This window comes from Dromiciops gliroides, chromosome 2 (assembly GCF_019393635.1).
Source record: "Dromiciops gliroides isolate mDroGli1 chromosome 2, mDroGli1.pri, whole genome shotgun sequence".
Classification (NCBI taxonomy): domain Eukaryota; kingdom Metazoa; phylum Chordata; class Mammalia; order Microbiotheria; family Microbiotheriidae; genus Dromiciops; species Dromiciops gliroides.
In genome coordinates, this window is record NC_057862.1 from 535197856 (window position 1) to 535220820 (window position 22965).

Genomic DNA, 22965 nt, shown 5'->3' on the forward strand with positions numbered 1-22965 from the left:
AAACTGAGGCAAACAAGGGTAAGTGACTTGTCCAGGATCACACACCTAGGAAGTGTCTGAGGCCAGATTTGAACTCAGGAAGAGGAGTCTTCCTGACTCCAGGCCTGGTATTCTATCTACTGCACCATCCAGTACCCCAAATGATGGGAATAAGCTTCTCTGCTTCAAAAACTTCAGTGGCTCCTCACTGCTTACCAAACCAAATACAAACTCTTTAATCTGGCATTCAAAGCCTTCCACAATCTAGGCTCAGCCTTACTTCAAACTACTTCCCTTCATGTATGCACCATTCTACCATTCACTTCTCCCCATTCTCCAATTTGACATTTTCCTGCCTTCCTGCTTTTGCACACACTATCCCTTCTATTAGGGATAGTATTGCACATCATCTCTTACTCTGAGACCCAACACAAGAGCCATCAAAGTTATGTAGTACTCCCTAGAAGTAATGTCTTTGAAAAAGAAAGAAAAAACCACCCCCGTCTTATGCACTTAACACCATTTCTCATACTTCTTCCAAAGAGTTGTGACTCACCTGCATTCTCATAATGCAGATGGCAACCTTCCCTTATACCTTAGTAAAAGGTCTCTGTGAATTGCTATAGTAAAAAAAATGTTTATTCATCACTTGGTTATTAGTATGATGGTAAAAATCCTCTCTGAACTAAACAAAGTTGATCCTTGGACAACAGCCATAGTCTATTGCTGGCTCATTCTATTGGCTCAGCAGGCCCTTTTATTCTGTTATCCTAGTTTTTGAGAACCCTCAAGAAGGCTTGTGAACCTGTCTTCTCTCTGTCACTCCAAGTAGATCATAAACTCTTTTTTTGTTTTGTTTTGTTTTGTTTTGTTTTTTTGGTTGGGCAATGAGGGTTAAGTGACTTGTCCAAGGTCACACAGCTAGTAAGTGTCAAGTGTCTGAGGTCATATTTGAACTCAGGTCCTTCTGAATCCAGGGCCAATGCTCTATCCACTGTGCCACCTAGCTGCCCCCAATCATAAACTCTTGATGGCAAGGCCTCTAGTTTTTTTTTTGTTTTTTGTTTTTTTATCCCTATCACCTAACACAGGGAACTCCATCTAGTAGGTGCCTGACAAATGAGTTTGTTGAAATTAAAACAAATTATGGAGAAAGCCACTGAAAACCACCACAACCTTTAACTTTGTTTCCACTGAAACAAAATCAGAAACCATCCTGTTCCCCCTTTTTTTGGGCTCTTCTCTGAAGCAACAGCTGTGAGCCTTGTCCTGCCAGCTACATTACCCCCACAACCCGAGGTTCTCCCCTCTCCATCAAGGCCAGTGGGAATGTTCAGATTGGATGCACCCTGCCCCCAACACTACCCCCGGCCACTCACCCTTTGAGCAAGACTCAATGCTACAGTACTCCCAGGTATAAATTCCATTCTTGAAGACGTAGCACCAGGGCTTGGAGTCTTTGTCTGGGTTCCTAAATGTCAGAGGGCAGAAGCAGGATTAGAAATTCTGATCTCCAACAGACCAAAGGTTTTCCCTTCTTTGGGGAACTTTTCCTGAGAAAACCTCCCAGAGTCAAAGGAAGTCTCATTTACCTGCAGTAGTTGTGGTTCCCAAGGCCCAGTTTGAGGGCATCTGGCTTCCGCCCGTGGTACCGCTGCCTCTGCAGGACATTCATGTTCCAGTTCACACACTCAGCCCCGCTTTCACTTGTGCTCCACGTTCCCCTATAAGTGAAGCCCAAGTCTTCATAGCACATTGCGTTAGAATCTGATGATAAGGAGAAGCATAATGAAATAATGCATTAAAGAACCTGAATTTGGGAATCGTTTTAAAAACATTTTGCCTCATGTCTTTTTTAAGCTGGAAAGGGCCTCGATTATATACTTTTTTTTGGTTTTTTTTTTGCGGGGCAATGGGGGTTAAGTGACTTGCCCAGGGTCACACAGCTAGTAAGTGTCAAGTGTCTGAGGCCGGATTTGAACTCAGGTCCCCCTGAATCCAGGGCCAGTGCTTTATCCACTGCGCCACCTAGCTGCCCCCTCGATTATATTTTGAACTGGAAAGGACCTTGGAGATCATTTAGTCCAGCATCCTCATTTTATGGATGAGGATATGGAATAGCTAAGAGAGTTTAAATGACCTGTCCAAAGTAACTCAGGTCTTAAGAGGCAGAAACCAGCAGTTGAACCCAGGTCTCCCAAACCCAGTGCTTTTTTGTCTTCCAACACATCACACAACAATCACATGAGGATCCATGAACGGCCAAAGGAAACTGAGACCTGGAGTACTTAAGCGAGTTGACTAACATGATGCTATTAGCTAATGGCAGAGATGGTGGTTGAACTCCCAGGGTCCATAGACCATCTGTCTGACCTCTGATCTCTAACCCTGGGAGAGGAGGTGACTAACAAATCTGGGTCTAAAAGGAAAAATCCTTAAAAGGAATAAGGGGCAAATTCCAAGCTGTGACCACACAGAGAGTAAACCAGTCATAGTTATCCCCAGGGGCAGGTAGATGGCACAGTGGATAGAGTGCCAGATCTGGGGTTAGGAAGACCAGAGTTCAAATCTGATCAGAGATACCGACTAGCTGTGTGACCCTGGGCAAGTCACTTAACCCTGTTTGCCTCAGTTTCCTCATCTGTAAAATGAGCTGAAGAAGGAAATGGCAAGCCACTTCACTATCCTTGTCAAGAAACCCTAGGGATCACAAAGAGTCAGACAGGACTAAAAAACAACTGAACAGGGGCAGCTAGGTGGCTCAGTGGATAAAGCACTGGCCCTGGATTCAGGAGGACCTGAGTTCAAATCTGACCTCAGACACTTGACAATTACTAGCTGTGTGACCCTGGGCAAGTCACTTAACCCCCATTGCCCGGCAAAAAAACAAACAAAAAAAAAACAACTGAACAACTGCTAGCTATATCCTCCCTTCCCCCCCCCCCCCTGCCCCAAACCCACTCTGTTCTATTCACATCACACCTCAGACGTAGAAACAGAACTCTTTCCACTAGTTACACCGCCTCTTCCTCCTAAAATCTCAGTGCTACTCTCTTTGGCCTGCTGACTGGCTCTTGGCTTGTTCCCACACTCTGTCTTCCTCTGTAGAGCTGGGGTTTATTCATTCACTCAAGCACTCACCTATTTCACATCGTTTTCCTGCAAAACCTCTGGGACACTGGCAGATAAAATCTGAGAAATACAAGGCCTGTTTACAAGTCCCCCCATTGAAGCATCTTGGTTCACTGCAACCTATTAAAAGCAAAGAAGGCTGGAGTTAATTTTCAAAGCAGCCCTAAGGGGGGGGGGAGAAAGGAGGGGCAGTGTATATATAACTAAAGACAGCTCCCTCACCTCTAAATTTCATCTCTTGCCCATCATCTTGTTCTTCCTTTTCTTTCTTATCCCCCTACATTTTCACACTCACTTCAGGCCCAGTCATTCTTGGTTACTCTAGCAATAGATCTTCCATGAGGGCTCAGTTAGTTATTCCTCTTGTCACTAGCACTTTGATAAGCATTTATTTAAGCACCTACTGTATGTAGAGCCCTTGGTACTGGGCATGATGCAAAGTTTAGCTAAGATATAGTCCTTTGCACTCATGGAACAAATGACCTAGGCAATCAGGATCAGCTTCCTGGAAGAGATGGCATTTTACCTGACTCTTAAAGTATAGAAAATGTGTCAATAGGTAGAGATGAAGAGGAGAGGCATTTTACTGAGGCACTGGGAAGAAAGCTTAGTCCTCCCAACACTTGTCTGCTTGTCTGTCTTCTGTCTATCTGTCTGTCTGACTCTCAAAAGTTCTGTGACCGTCCAAGGACAGATTTCCAGTAAATGAGACTGAGTATTTGGAGTTTTAAGGGCAAACCCCAATAACGATGCTTACTCTGGACAGGTACGCTGTGACACTGGATGGAGCCACTATCACACCTGCAAAATTCTACTCGGTTACTTCTGAGCGCAGGTCGCAGCCACGATTGCCGCGGCTGGTAAACCATCTGGGTTTTTTCATCTTTGCAGATTTCTATAACAAGAAGCAGGACAACCCTCTTGAGTGTTTTCTGCACTATCTAAATGATGCTCAGTCCCCTTCATCCCACTAAGAGAAAGCCCACAATTCCAAGCCAATGCCCACACAAATAATAATGATCCTCATGATAGTAGTTGCCATTTACATAGTACTTTAGGGGCAGCTAGATGGCGCAGTGGATAGGGCACCGGCCCTGGAGTCAGGAGTACCTGAGTTCAAATTCGGCCTCAGACACTTAACACTTACTAGCTGTGTGACCCTGGGCAAGTCACTTAACCCAATTGCCTCACTAAAAACAAAACAAAACAAAACCAAAATACATAGTACTTTGAAGTTTGCAAAGCACTTGGAATGTTATCTCATTTAACTATATGAGATGGGCACCAAAATTGGTATCATTCCTACCCCCCCCCCCCATTTTACAGGACAAAAGACAGTAAATTCCCTTCCAAATGGCATCTTGGACTTTTTTCTTATATTGAACAGGAGTCAGAGGTGATTGCTAAGGTTCATAAACGGAAAAAAACACACCAGGCACAGAGAGATTAAACAACCTCTCACCCCAAAATGGAGGAGTGGGATTATAGCCCAGGAAAGAATGTTGGACTGAGAATCAGAAGACCTGGATCAAAAAGGATTTGACCTTAACGGGCTCTATGGGCTTGGGCAACTCGCTTGCCTTCTCTGGACTTGGTTTCCCTCTCTGTAACAGATATTTGACTAGTGGATACGTAATCTCCAATCTCCTTTAAGATTTATGGCTCCATGACTATATTGCCCTTTGATGACAGGAACAGTGCCTTGGACATCTTTGCATCACCTCTGATGCCGGTACAATTCCTTGTATGTAGGAGATGTTCAATAAATATTTGTTGATTGAATGAATGAATGAATGAATGAATGAACAGTGCTTGGTATATATTATGCACTTAATGCATGCTTGTTGAATAAATGTTAAACAACAGAATGATCACTGTTTAACAGTCATTAATAGCATATAGATATGTATATGTGCATATATATTTCAGCGGACTTACTCCCTTTACAGAACATAACTTTTGCATAGCTTGTGCAAACAGGGTTGTGTATGCATTAAGAACATCCTTTACTACCTCTCCTCCCTCTCTCCACCCTAGTTTAATGACTTCTTACAACAGTAAGTACATGGGCTCTGCTTTCTCAAATCTGTCCTCCTCAGTCCCACCTCTCACTCACTTTTGTAGGATCTAGCTCCTCGTTTGAAACGGTTGTGAAAGTCCTGCAAAGAAACCAGGGAAGAGAAGAGAGATGTGTGAATTGGGGGCATCTCAGGAGATAACTATTTAGTAAATACCTACCAAAGCAGGCACCCAAGGCACCCTCTCCCCCTGGGGGCTCCTGTTCATGTCTTCCCTCAAACTAATTTCTCCTTACTGTAGGTCAAGTCTGTTCCACTTCTCCCACCTGTCTAAATCTTACCCATCATTCCAGGCCCCAGTAAAGTCCACCTTTTCCAGAAAGCCTTCCTTGATCAGCTCACCCCTAACTGGGTGCTACCTTTCTATGGATTCTTGTGTTGCTTGTTGCAACACAACTTTCCCTTGGCATTTACACCTTGCATTTGTAGGTCTCTTAGACCAGAATAGTCTGTAGCCTGTCTCCTCAGCTAGACTATGATCTCCTTTAAGCAAAGGACCGTATCTTATGCTTCTGTTTCTTCCCAAACATCTGAGCTTTGCAAGAGTGTGTTGTAGGCTCTCACAAGTACTTGATTCATGAAATACAAACACTGGAGTCAGCAGACCTAGGTCCTTTTCTCACCATAGATATTGGGCAAAGCATAACCTCTCTGGGTCTTCATGTCCTCCTTTGTAAAAAGGAGGGCATTGGACTAGACATCTCTAAGATTCCTTTCAACTTGGACATGCTCTAAATTGCTTCTGTACTGACTTAACTAATTCCTTAAAAGTGATCCGGGGCAGCTAGGTGGCACAGTGGATAGAGCACTGGCCCTGGATTCAGGAGGACCTGAGTTCAAATCTGGCCTCAGACACTTGACACTTACTAGCTGTGTGACCCTGGGCAAGTCACATAACCCTCATTGTCTCAACAACAAAAAAAAAAGGTGATCCAAAGAAGCTCCCAAGGACAATGACATAATAATAGCTGAGGGTGTCATAGAAGTTGAAGCTTTACAGAGCACTTTATGTAGATTATCTCATTTGAGCCTCATTACGTGATGGCAGCCAGAGCATTGGACCTACAGCAATCAGGAAGACGAGTTCAAATCCTCCCTCAGATTCTTATTAGCTGTGTGACCTTAGATAAGTCACTTAACCTCTGGCTTAGTTTTCTCATCTGTAAAATGGAACTGATAATATCACAGAACCTCTTGGAGTTGTGAGGATTAAAAAAGATAATACTGGGGGCAGCTAGGTGGCACAGTGTATAAAGTACCAGCCCTGGATTCAGGAGGACCAGAGTTCAAATCCAGCCTCAGACACTTGACACTTAACTAGCTGTGTGACTCTGAGCAAATAACTTAACCCTCACTGCCCCACCAAAAAAAAGATAATACCCATAAGGCACTTTATAAATCTTACAGTACTATATAAATACTAGCTATAACTATTATTAACACCTTGTGAGGTAGGTACTGCAGGTATTATTATCCCCATTTTACAAATGAAGAATTGGAGGCTGAGAAAAGTCAAGTGACTTGCCCATGGTCAAAGAGGCTAGGTATGTGTCAGAGGTAGTATTTGAACCTTGTTCTTCCTCATTTTAAGTCCAGTATTCTATCTACTACAACATATTCATGATATAGAGGTCATCTGCATTATGAGGCAACTTTTCCAACTCAGAATATAAGTGCCCACCTAGAGTTCTATGTGAATTGTTCCAAGCAAAGTCCTGAATGTCTTTTACATGGAATAATCTTGCCATGATTCTCAGAGGTGGGTTTCAAGCATGGTACTATATCTGGGCTGACCCAGATGACCTTTCTCCCACTCATCTTCCACGGTTCTATAACTGCTTCCCATCACTTTATTTATTTTTATTTATTAAAATTTTTTTTTTGCAGGGCAATGAGGGTTAAGTGACTTGCCCAGGGTCACACAGCTAGTAAGTGTCAAGTGTCTGAATCTGGATTTGAACTCAGGTCTTCCTAAATCCAGGGTCGGTGCTTTATCCACTGTGCCACCTAACTGCCCCGTGACCATCACTTTAGAAAAAGATCCTTAGTACATCCTGGAGCATAGAATAAAGATAAGTTACCAGTGTAAGTCACCTTTGTAGGATGACCCCTCTATAGGAAGACATCTACTGACTCCTGGTTCAGGGCTCTTCCATCACAAATCAAGTGTTTATTGAGAGCCTACTCCATGCTGTCACATAAAGGATTTGGCAGCCATGTGGTCCAACTCATAAGCAAAAAGAAATCCCTAGCACAACACATCCAGTAAGTGGTCAGTCAGTCTCTGTGTGATGTCCTTTAGTAAGGGAGAATCCACCACCTCCAAAGGCAGCACAGCCTGCCACTTACTACCTCTGTTACCTTGGGAAAAAAGAGAGAGTTGGCCTAGTTACCCCTCTGGGCTTTTCTAGTCTAGATCCATGATTGAATCCATATGGATAGCTCTAAATAGTACGTTATTCCTGACATCAATTTGCCTCTTTGTGCCTTCCAATCATCACTCCTGATTCTATCTTCTGGGGCCTAAGAGAACATGTCTGTTCCCTCTTCTACCTGATAAGCCCTCAAAGGTGCCCAGTTCCTTCAACTGACCCTCATAGGATAATAAATATAATGTACACGAACAGGCTCCTTACCTGGCAGGAGAGAGAGACTGCTCCAAAGAGCAGCAAAACCCCGAAGAATTTGCCAGTCATTTTCATTCTTCCTTTCTTTGATTTCTTTCAAGTTCTTAAAACAGAAGAGAAGAATGGGATTAATATTGTGAGATGAGGACTGGCAGGAAACCATGAAATCCAGTCAATCAACCGATATTTATTTAGCACCTACAAGACATAATTTAGCACCTACAGGCTCTAATATGACTGGATCCTTCTTTGTCTAGATTCAGAACCAGACTGAAATCTGCATATAGAGCACTGCTCTAAACTTTAGGAAAGATACGAAGTTTAGATATAACACTGTCTCTGCCCTCAAAGATCTTATAGTTTACTTAAGATTTGAGAAATTTTGCCAAAGTAGAATTGACAAGGATTGGGATTTTTTATTGTATATGAGAGGTAAGGGAGAAGGGAAGAAAATCAAAGATAACTTCAAGATTTCAATCATGGGAAACTAGGTACATGGTAGTACTCAGTGACTCAAGCACTGATGTCAGACAAAGGAGCATTTTTAGAGGAAAGGTTAAGAAGAATGGAAAATGTACCAATGCCAACAATGGTCAGGAAATGCGTCCCATCTATAGGCTGTAAGAGGTGTTCAAAGGTACTTCCTTATAGCTAGCTAGTCATGCACTCTAGCCTGAGTTCCTATACAAGTGATTTCTGCCTCTGTCTCTCTGTCTCTCTGTCTCTCTCTGTCTCTCATTTTTCCAGAGGAAATTATTAACTTCTTTGGATCTCACTGTTGGCACATCAGCACTAGTTGAGCCCCAATTTGTCCTCAGTGCCTTCCCCATCATTGCTACTGATGCAGATTCTAGATACATTCCTGATGCTTACCAGCAAATGTCACTCCTCTCCCTGCTCCCAGCCTAACCAACTGTCTCATTTTCTGTTGATGGTGCCGAGTCCAGCACTGTGGGAACAGGAGAGCGAGCATCCTGTTTGCAGGATTCAGCTCCTCTCTTTCTGGATCCCAGTCTTCCAGTTTCCATTTGCCTTTCCCTCCTGTCTTGTCCTTGGAGCTTAAAGTAGGTTAGTTGGTTGGGGTGTTATTTTGTGGTCTGGCAAGCTGACTCGCTCCTTCATCCACAAGAATTAAATCAATGCCTTTCTTCCTTTGACTCATTTCCCTTCAGTCACAACAATCTCTTGATCCCATTCCCCTCCTCTTTACCTCCCCCTTCTTCCCCCAAGGCTCTAAGGAACTAGGCTTCCTCCATCTGTTCAGAGACAGCTCCTGCCTAACCTTTTACTCTCCTAGCCTTTATTCTTCCTCTTTGTTCTTTTATAAAAATCCTGCCAAAGTTAAGTCATCCCCCACCTTCCCACTTGATCTTTTCAGGGTGAATGAGAGACGGACGAGAGGGCTCATTATACCTGACTGAACTCTTCCTGGGCAACCCACACCTGGAAAATGAAGAAAAACTGAGGAGTGAAGGGCTGATTGAAATGAGGGGGTGGGAGGGTGAGGAGGATATGCAGGGATATTTGATCTAGAAAGACTCCCCCCAAAAGAATATACTGGATGAACTCAGAGGGATTTCCTGCCTATGCGTCTGTCCTCACTCCCAGCTCCTCTGTTTGGGTCTTTGTCTGACTTGGGCAGTTCAGAACATGCCCACTTCCACCTGCTGCTTTTTGCAATGACATTATTTTATACACAGGAAAGGGCCTAGAATTTTCATTTCTTGGCCATTCCAAAAGAAAGGAGGGGAAATGCCAAGGTATTCCCAGACTAGCACACACTTTGGAATATTCTGAGCACAAGGAATTTCTCCTGCTTTCCCTAAATTTTCCCTTTCTCCATTTTTCCTAATTTCCCCTTTAACTCCCTCTTCTTGATTTCATCCTGTTGCTATTTCCTCAAGTGGTGCTTTTCGAATAAATTTCTCTTCTTAGTATGTGTAGATTTAACAAAATTACAAATTGGTGCCCCCCCGCCAAGTTATTATTATCTTAGCCTGATCATGAAGGCATAATATCCATCACAATATGCAGGATAGTGCCCGGAAATTTCAAATACCTCAATAAACAAGGAATAAATGAATGAATGAATTGAACTTTATTCTTTCTTCCTAAATTAACCAGCCCTTCCATTCTGATTACTTCCTGCTCATCTCCCCATTACTATTATCTTGCCTTTCCTATAACAAATGAAATAACATAAGTAAAGCCTTTGCAAACCTTAAAGCACTTTATAAATACTATTTTTCATATATATATATATATATATATAGTGGGTACTCGAACTGAATTGATACCCTGTAAGTTCCATCTTTCACGAACCCCAGACACCACAAACTGAACACAATCCTAAGTGCTGGAAAATGAGGGAAAATTCGCTTTTTAAAATTTCATTTTAAATTTACAGACTAAAATAACCATTTCCATAACTTAGTAAAATAAAAACAACTCACTTTTAACCTTTTTTGTTCACCTGTCAGCCTGCCTCCCCTAAAGCATTTCTCTATTGCCTCCTTGGTGTGGAGAGGTTACCCCAAGTTTCCAAAGTCTCTGAGTCAATAGAGCATAAGGCCTGGCAGCTCCCACCAAATTGGAAACGGAAACCTGAGTACAGACTGGAAAACAGACTGTGCCTTATACAAGTCCTAGTCTAGCTAAACATGGAGAAGGCCTTTATCTGGAAGCTGGACAACGGGGGGGGGTTAATTTTTTTTTTTTTTTAAGCCACAGCAACCCAGGAAACCACCTACTAAAGTATGGAGGGGATTGTGCTCTAGCTGCATGAATGAAAGGAATGTCCACACTTTCATTGGCCATAGAATGTCCAACAGTACTAGGGACATGGAGCCCTAAATACTTTTTGCATTTAAGACTTAAGAAAACAGGGAAAGAGGAAGTTATTTTATTTTCCTCTTGAGGTTCAGCATGGGTTGGCATTTTTCCTGTTTTTTTTAATCCGGCTCTCAATAAGGATGCTTCCCTACTGCCTCCCATTCCCCCTATCTCCCTACTAACACTCCCCCTCCTCAGCAACCACACACACACACACACACACACACACACACACACAGAGCTAATCCAGTTCAAGCTAGTCTCACACACAAACAGAACTGTAGCTGAACCCATGCTGCATAAACAGAGCCTATTAGAGCAGCTGGAGGGGCTGGTGGGATGGAAAGATGACAAAGGACTTAGTCACTGGGCCAGCAGAGTGAGCCAGTGAAATTGATGGAAAAGAGACGAGGGAAGGGGGGATGGTACATGAAAAGTTTCCTTGTCTGTCCTTTGTCAGAATGGCTGGGGGTAGGTAGGGGTCTGGGACACTGCCTGGGCAAAGGAAAGGGAGAATGCAACACTACCCCCCCCCCAAAAAAAAACAACAACCCGGTAAGCCACACAATGGATCTGTGGGCTAGATTTTGAATATTTCTTAGCTCCCTTGCTGGTATGGATGGGAAATTCTTCAGACGATAGCTGGTAAGATTGAGGGGCGGGGAGGAGTTGAATGAGGTTGATTCAAAGTTGAAATTTTCAAAAAGACAAGCTTAGAAAAATATCTTCAGGTGGTTGATTTATAGACAATAAGGTGATTTTTTTTTCTAGCTGATCGAACTTAAAGGACCTCTCAGATCTGAAGTGTGCCAAGAAAAAAAAATAAACCCACTATGTTGTGATATGGATTTCTTGTGGTTTTTCTGCAGAGATTCACCAAATATATCACTTTAAGGACACGAGGGAGAGGTACTACAAAGTGAGAGAAGTCCAGGCCCGTGGTCCTCAAAGCTAAAATGCTGTTTCAGGCATGGGCAGTAAAGATTTTTGAATCAAACCTATTTCTGGCATTCTGATAAAACTGTTTCACCCTGGTTAGTACTACTGTACTATTTTCTAATGAGTCATAGTGGAAAGAGCATAAGACTAAAGGACTCCAGTACAACTGGGGTCTCTATGCAATTCTTTCCTTTAACTCACATTTATCAAGTTATTTACAATTTACAGATCGCTTTCCATATATTATCTCCTTTGATCTTCTTTGATCTGCAGAGTTGTTTAGTTCTCATTTACAAATGAGAAGCAGTGTGTCATAATGGTCAGCAAGCTTTCTGCAGAGCCAGAAAGACCATTGTACAATTAATTATCTCCCCATCCCTACCTACACACTGACTAGAAGACCCTGGGCAAGTCACTTGACCTCTTAGTCTCTGCGCAACTCTCTAAAGGCTATAAGTTGCTGATACTTGCTTTGGTAAAAGGGGTTTCCTTATCTCAGAAGAAAAGTTCCCTATATCATCAAAATTACAGGTCCAGTCCCTGTATCCTATCTGTTACAAATGTAGTTTCAAAGAAGTTAAATGACTTGACCAGGATCACATAACCATTATGATTTTGGGCATGTCTATAAAAACAATCATCCATCACCAAGCATGTATTAAGTGTCTGCTATATACTGAGCATAGGCTCAGCTATGTGTTGCAACAGGTAGACCACTAGGTTTGGAATTAGGAAGACTCCTATTTAATGAGTTCAAATCCTACATCAGACACTTACTAGCTGTGCCACCTTGGGAAAGTCCCTTTACACTGTCTCCCTCAGCTCTTCATCTGTAAAATGAGCTGGAGAAGGAAATGGCAAACCACTCCAGTATCTTTTGCCAGGGAAACCCCAAATGGGATGAGGTAGAGTTGGATTCTACTGAAACAACTGAACAACAGTATACTGAACACTATGCTAAGTGTTGGGGATATACATGTAAAAGTAAGACACACAGCTCCTGCCTTCAAGGAACTTAAATATTGAAGGGTACCTGTCCACAGGGAAGAGGACATCCATATACAAAATAAATGCACAGTGAATACCACTTTTGGGTCTTTTTCCCAAAGAGATCATGGAAGGGGAAAATGACCCACATGTACAAAAATATTTATAGCTGCTCTTTTTGTGGTGGCAAAGAATTGGAAGTTGAGGGGGTGCCCATCAATTGGGGAATGGCTGGACAAGTTGTGGTATATGAATACAATGGAATACTATTGTGCTATAAGAAACGATGAGCAGGAGGAGTTCAGAGAAACCTGGAGGGTCTTGTGTGGGCTGATGATGAGTGAGATGAGCAGAACTAGAAGAACATTGTACACAGTAACATCAACTTTGAGTGTTGATCTACTGTGATGGACTATATTCTTCTCACCAATGCAATGGTACGGAAGAGTTCCAGGGAACTCGTGATGGAAGAGGATCTCCAAATCCAGGAAAAAAAAAAAAAGAACTGCGGAGTATAGATGCTAAATGAACCATACTATTTCTTTTGTTTTTGATGCTGTTGTTTTCTTTCTATTTTGAGGTTTTCCATCATTGCTCTGATTTTTTTTCTCTTATAACATGACTAATGCAGAAATAGGATTAATGTTATTATGTGTGTGTATATATATATATAACCTATATCAGATTACCTGCTGTCTAGGGGAGAGGGGGGGAGGGGAGGGAGGGAGAAAAATCTGAAATTGTAAAGCTTGTATAAACAAAGGTTGAGAACTATCTTTATATGTAACGGAAAAAAAATAAAATACTTTATTAATTAAAAAATGCACAGTGATTTGAGGTAGGGAAGAGTGCACTGATGACTAGGAGCATCAGGAAAGGCTTCTGGAGGGAGCTGGGGATTCCAAGAAGCAGAGGTGAGTAAAGGGACTGGCAAGAACTCCAGGGATGGGAAGCAGCCTGTGCGAGGACGCAGGTGGAGAGCACCCAGCAGTCCAATTTGTCCGGAGCATGAGTAAAGAGCCTGAGGAAGAGTCACGTGCAATCGGCTTGGAAAGAGAGATTGGTGCCTGCTGGTGGTGAGCTTTAAACACCAAGCGGAGGGGTTTGCATTTGACCTTAAGCATGCATAGAGTTTGGATCTGGAGCTAGAAGGGACCCTAGAGACTACGTAGTCCGACCCCCTTTGGGAATGAGGAACCGAGGTCTAACGAGGTTAAGTGAATTGTCCGAAGTCACATGGCTGGGTGAGAAGGAGCACTGGCGTTTGTGGAGCAGGGGAGTGATGAGAACGGACTGGAGAGAGAAGAGACTTGAGGCAAGATTACATTCAAGAGGCTATTTCAATAATCGATGTGAGAACTAAGGTGGTAGCTGTGTGAGTGAAGAGAAGGAGATAGAGATGAGAGATGTTGTGGAGGCAGAATCTATAAGACTCAGCAACTGATTGAATATAAGTCAGGGCCGGGGAGGGGGGGGAGAATGAGAAATTGGAGATGATTTCAAGTTTGGAAGGATGCTGGTGCCTTTGACAGAAATAAAAAAGTTTATGGGGGTAGCTAGGTGGCACAGCGAATAGAGTACTGGCCCTGGATTCAGGAGGACCTGAGTTCAAATATGACCTCAGACACTTGACACTTACTAGCTGTGTGACCCTGGGCAAGTCACTTAACCCTTATTGCCCCACACAAAAAAAAAGAAATTAAAAAGTTCAGAAGAAGGAGGGGTTTAGGGGAAAAGATAATGAATTTGATTTTGAAGATGCAGAACTGAGATGCCTATGGGACATCCAATTCAAAATGACCAGTGTTTGGGGGCAGCTAGGTGGCACAGTGGATAGAGCACCGGCCTTGGATTCAGGAGGACCTGAGTTCAAATCTGGCTTCAGACCCTTGACATGTACTAGCTGTGTGGCCCTGGGCAAGTCACATAACCCCAATTGCCTCACAAACAAACAAACAAACAAACAAAATGACCAGTGTTCAATTGGCAATACTCAGGAAAGTGGCTAGTGCTGGATGTAGAAATCTCAGAATCATCCACAGAGAGATGAACATTGAACCCATGGGAGCCAAAAGGGTCACCAAATGAGAAAGTGTAGAAAGGTTAGGATAGAGCCTTGAGGGGAGGGGTGTATACCCATAGTTAGGGAGTGGGAGATAGATGATGATCCAACAAGGGAGACTGCAAAGGAACAGACAGATGGGAAGGCAGAGGACCCAGGAAAAACCCAGAGAAGAGAGTGTATCCATAAATAGAGTTTGGCCAACAATCAAATATACCAATTTTGAGGCAAAAGATAAAGAGCTTTGATTTGAACTTGTGAAATTCAAGATGGCTCCAGAACATTCCATCTGAAATGCCCAATAGGCATACAAAGATGCATGACCGGAGCTTAGGAGAGAGACGCTAGGTCTGGATACATGCATCTGGAAATCATCTCTGTAGAGATGATAATTAAATCCATAGAAGTGATGACGTCACCAAGTGAGAGAGTGTTGGGAGAGAAGAGAGAAGACTCTCAGAGTCTTGAGAAAGACCTACAGCTCAAAGGGAGAATATGAAGGAGAAGAGGCAATGAGGCGTAGTGGATTGGGCACCGGACTTGTAATCAAGACAAGTTCAGTTCAAATCTTACCTGGGCAAGTTACTTTTGGGGGGGGGCGGGGCATTGGGGGTTAAGTGACTTGTCCAGGGTCTCACAGCTAGTAAGTGTCAAGTGTCTGAGGCAGGATTTGAACTCAGGTATTCCTGAATCCAGGGCCAGTGCTTTATCCACTGTGCCACCTAGCTGCCCCCTGCAAGTTACTTTTTTTTTTGTGAGGCAATTGGGGTTAAGTGACTTGCCCAAGGTCACACAGCTAGTAAGTGTCAAGTGTCTGAGGCCAGATCTGAACTCAGGTACTCCTGAATCCAGGGCCAGTGCTCCATCCACTGCGCCACCTAGCTGCCCCTGCAAGTTACTTTTTTAAAAGCCTCCCTGTGCCTCTATTTTCTTAGCAGGAAAATAAAGGACTTAATGGACTCTGATGTCCCTTCCAGCTTACAATCTAGTCCAACCCTTTCATTTTCCAGATGAGGAAATGGAGCCCCAGAAAGTATAGGTGATTTGTGTAAGGTCACATGGTCAGTAATTGCCAAAAGTAGGATTCTAACCCAGGTCTTCCGACTCCACAGCTAGCCTTGTTTCCACTGCACCTCACTGCCAAGGAGTCCAAGCATGTTGTATTGGAGAGACAACTAGAGGCAGAAGACCTGGATTCAAATCTAGTCATTTCATCTCTCCGGACCTCTGTTTCTTTATCTATAGGAACAAGGATGCTGAACTGCACAATCTCCTAAGTTTCCTTCCAAGGCTAACATTCTGCAATTCTACACTTTATATTTTCATCATCCTTCTGTCTCTGAGGAATCCATTGACCTCATGCTCATTGCTCAACTTCTTTCAAATCCTGTTCTCAAACAATAAAACATGTTTTAAAAATTTTACAGGATATAACAGAGAATTCTAGAAGGGAACACAAATAAACATGGCGATTTTGTTACCAGCTTGTTAAATTCAATATATACTAGTTAAAATAAATTATGGGATAGGAGACCACAGTTTCATTTCAAATCCTTTCTGTGATTGTTTTATATGAGTGTTTGTGTTTGGTGATTATTAAGTTTGTAATTTTTAAAAAAGTCCTCCCTCACAAAAGAATCTAATGGACTTAATTATAATTACTGGTCTACATGATGGATTAAAAAAAATAATTGATTACAAAAGAGTGCTGCTGACCTTGGAGTTGGAAGAAAAGAATTCCTGTCTAGCTGTTACACTATTAGCTATATAGGTGAAGAAGTTGTCATATCAATTCCTAGAGCCACTGTTTCAAAAGAAAACTTTCATTATATAAACCCTTTTTCATTCATTCTTAGCTTTTCATAAAGGTCCCTCCTATGTGTCAAGTGTTCCTTCTCTGTCTTTTTGATAAATTAAAAAAATAAATTTTGAGGAAGCTAGAGGAGTGGGAGAGGGTAGAAGTAGAAGAATATACCAGCCTATTTTTCCTTATTGATGAGTGGAGTAGACAGAATATTATTTTAAACAGAATATTATTTTGTAACTATTTACCTATTTAAACTATTCACCAAAAGTGGAAAGGAGGCAAAAGTCTTGTGAGCTTTGGTGTGAAATATGAAATTAGCCAAATTGTCATGGAAAAATTATTTTTTTCTTAATAGTATTTTATTTTTCCAATTACATGTAAAGATAGTTTTCCACATTCATTTTGTTTTGTTTTGTTTTTGTTGAGCAATAAGGGTTAAATGACTTTCCCAGGGTCACACAGCTAGTAAGTGTCAAGTGTCTGAGGTCGCATTTGAACTCAGGTCTTCCTGGACCCAGGGCCAGTGCTTTATCCACTGCGCCACCTAGCTGCCCCAACAGATTTTTTGTTTTGTTTTGTTTTTTGTCATTCATTTTTTTTTTTAGTGAGGCAATTGGGGTTAAGTGACTTGCCCAGGGTCACACAGCTAGTAAGTGTTAAGTGTCTGAGGCCGGATTTGAACTCAGGTACTCCTGACTCCAGGGCCAGTGCTCTATCCACTGCACCACCTAGCTGCCCGTCATTCTTTTTTTTTTTTTTTTTTTTTGCAGGGCAATGGGGGTTAAATGACTTGCCCAGGGTCACACAGCTAGTAAGTGTCAAGTGTCTAAGGCCAGATTTGAACTCAGGTACTCCTGAATCCAGGGCCGGTGCTTTATCCACTGTTCCACCTAGCCGCCCCTCCGTCATTCATTTTTATAAGATTTTGAGTTCCAAAATTTTTCCCTCCCTCCCTTCCCACCCCCTCCCGAAGACAATCTGATATAGGTTATATATGTATATATACATAAGTATATATGTATAATCATATTAAACATAGTTCCATATTAGTCATATTGTGAAAGAAGAATCAGAACAAGAGGGAAAAAACACAAAAAAGAAAAAACCCAACAAAGTGAAAATAGCATTTTTCAATCTGCATTTAGACTTCATAGTTCTTTCTCTGGATGAGGAGAGTATTTTCCATCATGAGTCTTTTTTGAATTGCCTTGGATCATTGTATTGCTGAGAAGAGCTAAGTCTATCACAGTTGATCATCACACAATTTTGCTGTTACTGTGTATAATGTTCTCCTAGTTCTGCTCACTTCACTCAGCATCAGTTCATGTAAGTTGGAAAAATTAATTCTTAACATGCCTTATTACCATCAGTCTAGCCTGCAGGTTATCTGGGACTGGCTGTGGAAGAAATAGACTAGATCTCAGGGCAGCTAAGTGGTTCAGTGGCCCTGGAATCAGGAGGAACTGAGTTAAAATCCAACCTCAGACTAGCTGTGTGACCCTGAGCGAGTCACTTAATCCTGTTTGCCTCAGCTTCTTCATCTATAAAATGAGCTGGAGAAGGAAATGACAAGCCACACCAGTATCTTTGCCAAGAAAATCCCAAATGGGGTCACAAAGAGTTGGACATAACTGAATCAGCATCATTTAGACTAGGAATCAGGAGAGATTTGGGTTTGAATTCTAGTTCTAACACATACTATGAGCAATTCAAGTAACTTCTTTGAACCTGAATTTTCTCCTCTCTAAAACAGGATAACACTACTTGCCTCACAATGGATGTCAAGGGAGAATTACTTTTCAAATCTCAGTGTTATAAAAACATGAGGTATTATTTAAATGATTACAGCCTCACCTAAACTCGTTAAATGGACCAGTCCCAACAATAACAACAAAACCCCAAACAAGAAGAATTTAACAATCCTAGTTCCTTCTGAAAACTCTAGTTAATCTGTTCATTGAAATGTTAGCTTTGAAGCTGGAATTTAAATAAATCCAAAAAACACCATAAAATAGGATTCTTGTTGAATAATAATTATTGTTCTTTAAGGATGCTCCACCCTCCCCAGTCAAGTGCATAATCAGGAAATGAAATACAAAATAATACAATAATGCTCCATTTTACTTCCAAGTTTCCATGCTGGACAGTCAGGAAATAGAAAACTGAAGCTTTGCATAATATGGTAACATGAGCGTAACAAGTCCGGTGCCCAATCCACTACGCCTCCCTTTTTTTTACTCACCTTCCATTATGTCACATTGAAGTATGACTAACTCGCAAGGAGGAAGAGGCCTCAGATGGAAGGAAATCCCTGAACTTGGAATCCGAAGACACGACCCCAAGTCCTTACTCTGCTGCTTTCTACTCAAGTCATGTCTCCTCATTTGCCTCCTTTTAAAATGAGAGTGTTGGGGGCAGGAGGACCTAAGTTCAAATGCGACCTCAGACACTTGACACTTACTAGCTGTGTGACCCTGGGCAGGTCACTTAACCCTCATTGCCCCGCAAAAAAAAAAAAAATGAGTGTTGGATTAGGTAATCTCTAACCTCCTTTCCAGATTTGTAATTGTGCTCTGGAAAGGGAAGTTCCATATAAGTGGTTTTTAATATGTTACAAGTTATAAAGAATGTTATCAGTTAATGGCAAAAAGCTGATAGGTGTATTTCCTGCTGCCTTCAAATATCCTACATCCTCTGTATCAACTTGTGACTGGTTCTATTGATCCAATAAACCTTTATCTCATCCTACCTACCAATTGTCTACACTCATAGTGTACATTTTGTTTCCTGTTCAAGGAGGGTGCCTTTACTTGATTTTATCAGATTTTTATTTGTTTTTCACTGATTCTGTAATTCTGATACACAGGTAAATACCTCTACTTGTGTTCTGAACTTCTGTCCACTCTTTCAGGAAGGTGGTCTGGATCTATGATTTCATCCATATAGAAAACTTTTCTTGGAGGAAATTTCCCCCAGTATCAATGTGCAGGTTGGCAACTGTTCTGTAATTGACAGCCTTAGAGAGCAGCTAGGCATCAAAAGCCTAAGTGGTTACCTTCAGTGACAAGAAGAAACCAGAATGAGCAGCTGACTGCCAGAATCTCACCCCTGATAAGACCCATTTGATAGGGACCATGTCCAGGTTGGGTTGGACACAAGGCTTTACATGAACAAAAATGTGAGGCTGGAAAATAAGGAAAAGGGGACTTTCCAAAAAAAACACCTTTGCTTTGCTTTTCTGTGGCCTGGATGGCCGTCCCTGGTTTTGGCATAACCTTAGCTATAACCAAACAAAATAATATGTTTCCTTTTCCTATGATTATAACAGGCAGGGAAGAGTAAGAGCAGAATAACATTTCCTGTGTGGTCTTTTTTTTTTTTTTTTAATGATCCATACCTTGTGGCCAGATTTATAATCTGCCATCCTCCCCTCTCTCACTGTTTTTGAAGCTCTCAAGTGGAAAAGGATTTAGAACTTCCTTTATATATTGTCACTCCATTCAAATGTCTAACAAACCTGCCAGTGCCCATCTGAAATCCTTTGGCTTAAGCTATTAAAATTTTTATTTCTTAGCTCTCTGGCAATGAAGGCTAGCAGACCAAAAACCACTGTCTCCTAAGAGGTAGGTTCCCAGTAGACCACTACTTTTCTCTGAAATAGCAAAGTAACAATGAGCCCACAGGTAAGCATGGCAGTTTGGGGATGGTACATTATTGGGGTGGGGTTAGGGGGGAGGAGCAAAGTCCATAGGTAGAACTCAAATTTACCTGGGGATCTTCCAAGAGGCAATGAGATTCTAGAATCCTCAGGGATTCCCATATACTTAGGAAACTGTTGACTGACTTCAGTCTAGATTCCCTGATACCTTCTTAGAACCTCTATACTCCTATGGGTCAAGGCAGAGTCCCGAGTGGAGGAATTCTCTGCTTTCTCTGGTGTCAGCTCAAGCAAATGGTGAACCCTTGAGGTGGCCATGATTCGAAATGGATTGCCAGGTACATCCTACCCACAACCCCGAAGGCTCCCCGACTATGTAAATCTATAAATCAAGAGTGCAGTAGATCCATTTTCAGCACACCTTTCCCAAGTCATCCCTCATTTCTATTCTCAGCTGCCTTATGGACAATCCTTGAAGGTGTCCAATTAGGAAACTGACATGCAGTTAATCCATAGCCCTATTACAGTTAGGTACATTTAAGTAATATCTCCCTGTACAGTTAACATATAATAGGGCTCTAGTCCTGGTTCTTTTACCAGCTAGTTGTGACCAGACCTCCTTTTCTTTGACAGTAAATTCAAAGGGTTAGACGAGATGATCTCCAAGGCCACTGTTAGCCATGAAAGGCTAAATTGGGCTAGGTTAATGCTAGGCTAAGCCATACTGGATTAGGCCTGGACAGGTGACCCAGTTTCCAAATCCCATCTTCAAAACATACTACCCAGGCAAGTCACTCAACCTAGCTTAGTCACAGTTTCCTCATCTGTAAAATGGGAAGAAGAATAACACTTATTATTTTGGGGCTCAAATAAAGTAATGTATGTAAATTGCTTTGTAAACCTTAAACCACTAGGTACAGTAAATGGTAACTATTGTTATCCTCACTATATTAAGGTAGGTCATGCTCAATGAACTAGATTACATTAGGTTATGCTATGCCAGGCTAGATTATGCTGTCATGGACTAGACTAAACCAAGTTAGGCCTGTAGCTATGGGAACATTTCCCCTCTTTTCTTTCTTATGGCATTATTTGAAGCTATTTGGAGGGATCGTGGGGAGAGGTCTGGAAAGTCACTGCCTTTCCTCCCTCTTTCCTTTCAGACCTTATTTTCTAACTAACTATAATCATTCTTGTTCCTTGTAACTTGATTATCCCCAGAAAAGTCTATTTCACATGCAGATTAATGAAGTCAATAAAATTTTATTGTCCTTTGTAAATGGACAGTCTACTCGATAGAATCAGTAGTTTGGATGGTGTGCACTGTTTTCCAATAGTGGGAATGGCTCTTGATAAATCATCTTCATCCTTTCATCTCATCTCCCATGAAACCATAAATACTCATAAGCTCATGTTACTGATGGAGAGAAGCAGGTTCTGTGACTAAGAAAAGAGTTTTTTCCACATAGGGCTTATCAAATAGTTGTAGTGGATGAAATGCTGGGGAGTCAGAAAGGCCTGAGTTCAAACATTTCCTAGCTGTGTGACCCTGAACAAGTCATTTAATTTCTGTCTGCCTTGTTTTCCTCATCTGTAAAATGGAGATAATAATAATATCTGCCTCCCAGGGTTGTTATAAAAATCAAAGGAGATGTACCTATAAAGTGCTTTGTAAACTTTAAAGTGCTATATAAATGCTGGCTATTGTCGTGATGGTGATGTTAGTAACATGCTCTAATAACACGAATTAGAAAAATATTAGAGTGTAATTTAAACACCCTTAGAGGCCCCTAGGTGGTGCAGTAGATAGAGCACCAGTCCTAGAGTCAGGAAGACTCATCTTCCCGAGTTCAAATCTGGCTTCAGACACTAGCTGTGTGACCCTGGGCAAGTCGCTTAACCCTGTTGGCCTCAGTTTACTCATCTGTAAAATGAGCTGAAGAAGGAAATGACAAATCATTCCAGCATCTTTGCTAAGAAAACCCCAAATGGGGTCACAAAGAGTCAGACACAATTGAAAATGACTCAACAACAACAAAAAAGAGGCAGTAAGAATTGTATTCTATTGTCATCAGAAAGTGTTGGGTTTTGAGTTCAAATCCCTTCATTCTGTTTTTTTACTTTTTGGCTTTGTCTACACAGGGCCAAATAACCAGATTAAAAAGGAAAAAAAATCCATATATCTAAAAATTTGAGGTCACATATAGAATTTATATGAATTCAAAGCTTTGCCCTATTTACTTCTGACAACACGAGTATGATTAATAGTAGAAAACTCACTCCTGTTACATAATGCTGATTAAAAACAACTTGTGTACTTTCAAAGGAACCTATAGGAACTCTTGAACTAATCCTACGTCCTCCCAGTTGGACAAACTTAGAGACATCATTTGTACATGGCTAAAGAATCACAGACTGTCAGAGCTGACCTCAGAGGTCATCCAGCCCACACCTGTACAATATACCTGAAAAGTGGTCACTGGGTCTTTACTGGAAGACTTCCAATGAAAGGGAACTCACTATCTCCAGTGACAGAGAGTTCATCCACTTAGGACAGCTCTAATTGTCAGGGATATTTGTTTTTATTTTTATGAGTGTATGTATGTGTACATATGTGTTTACATGTACATATACTATTTATATGTCTTTACATACACATGTATGCATGTGTATGTGTGAGTGCATACACATATCAAATTTATATCTTCCTCTCTATAAGTTTTACCCGCTGATCCCAGGTCTGTCCTCTGGAAACAAACACAACCAGTGTAATTACTCTTCCATATAAGAGTCTTCAAATATTGGAAGATGGCTACCATATATGCCATTCATCCTTCTCTCCTCTGGGTAAGACATCTCCACTT

The 22965-nt window shown here is 41.7% G+C and overlaps 1 protein-coding gene across 2 annotated transcripts in view; it reads right to left on the minus strand.

Annotated features, from left to right (window-relative positions):
* PLAT (plasminogen activator, tissue type) overlaps positions 1 to 22965 on the minus strand; it is a 40898-nt gene that overhangs the window by 14943 nt on the left and 2990 nt on the right. Inside the window, exons 2-7 of one of the 2 annotated variants that reach the window (XM_043984719.1) lie at positions 7826 to 7919; positions 5228 to 5270; positions 3869 to 4006; positions 3121 to 3231; positions 1572 to 1746; positions 1359 to 1450 (exon numbers count right to left, since the gene is read on the minus strand). In XM_043984719.1, the coding sequence (XP_043840654.1) occupies positions 1359 to 1450; positions 1572 to 1746; positions 3121 to 3231; positions 3869 to 4006; positions 5228 to 5270; positions 7826 to 7891 (625 nt within the window). In that variant the 5' untranslated portion in view covers positions 7892 to 7919. The remainder of the gene's footprint in view (positions 1 to 1358; positions 1451 to 1571; positions 1747 to 3120; positions 3232 to 3868; positions 4007 to 5227; positions 5271 to 7825; positions 7920 to 22965) is intronic. The other variant, XM_043984718.1, reaches the window with a different exon arrangement.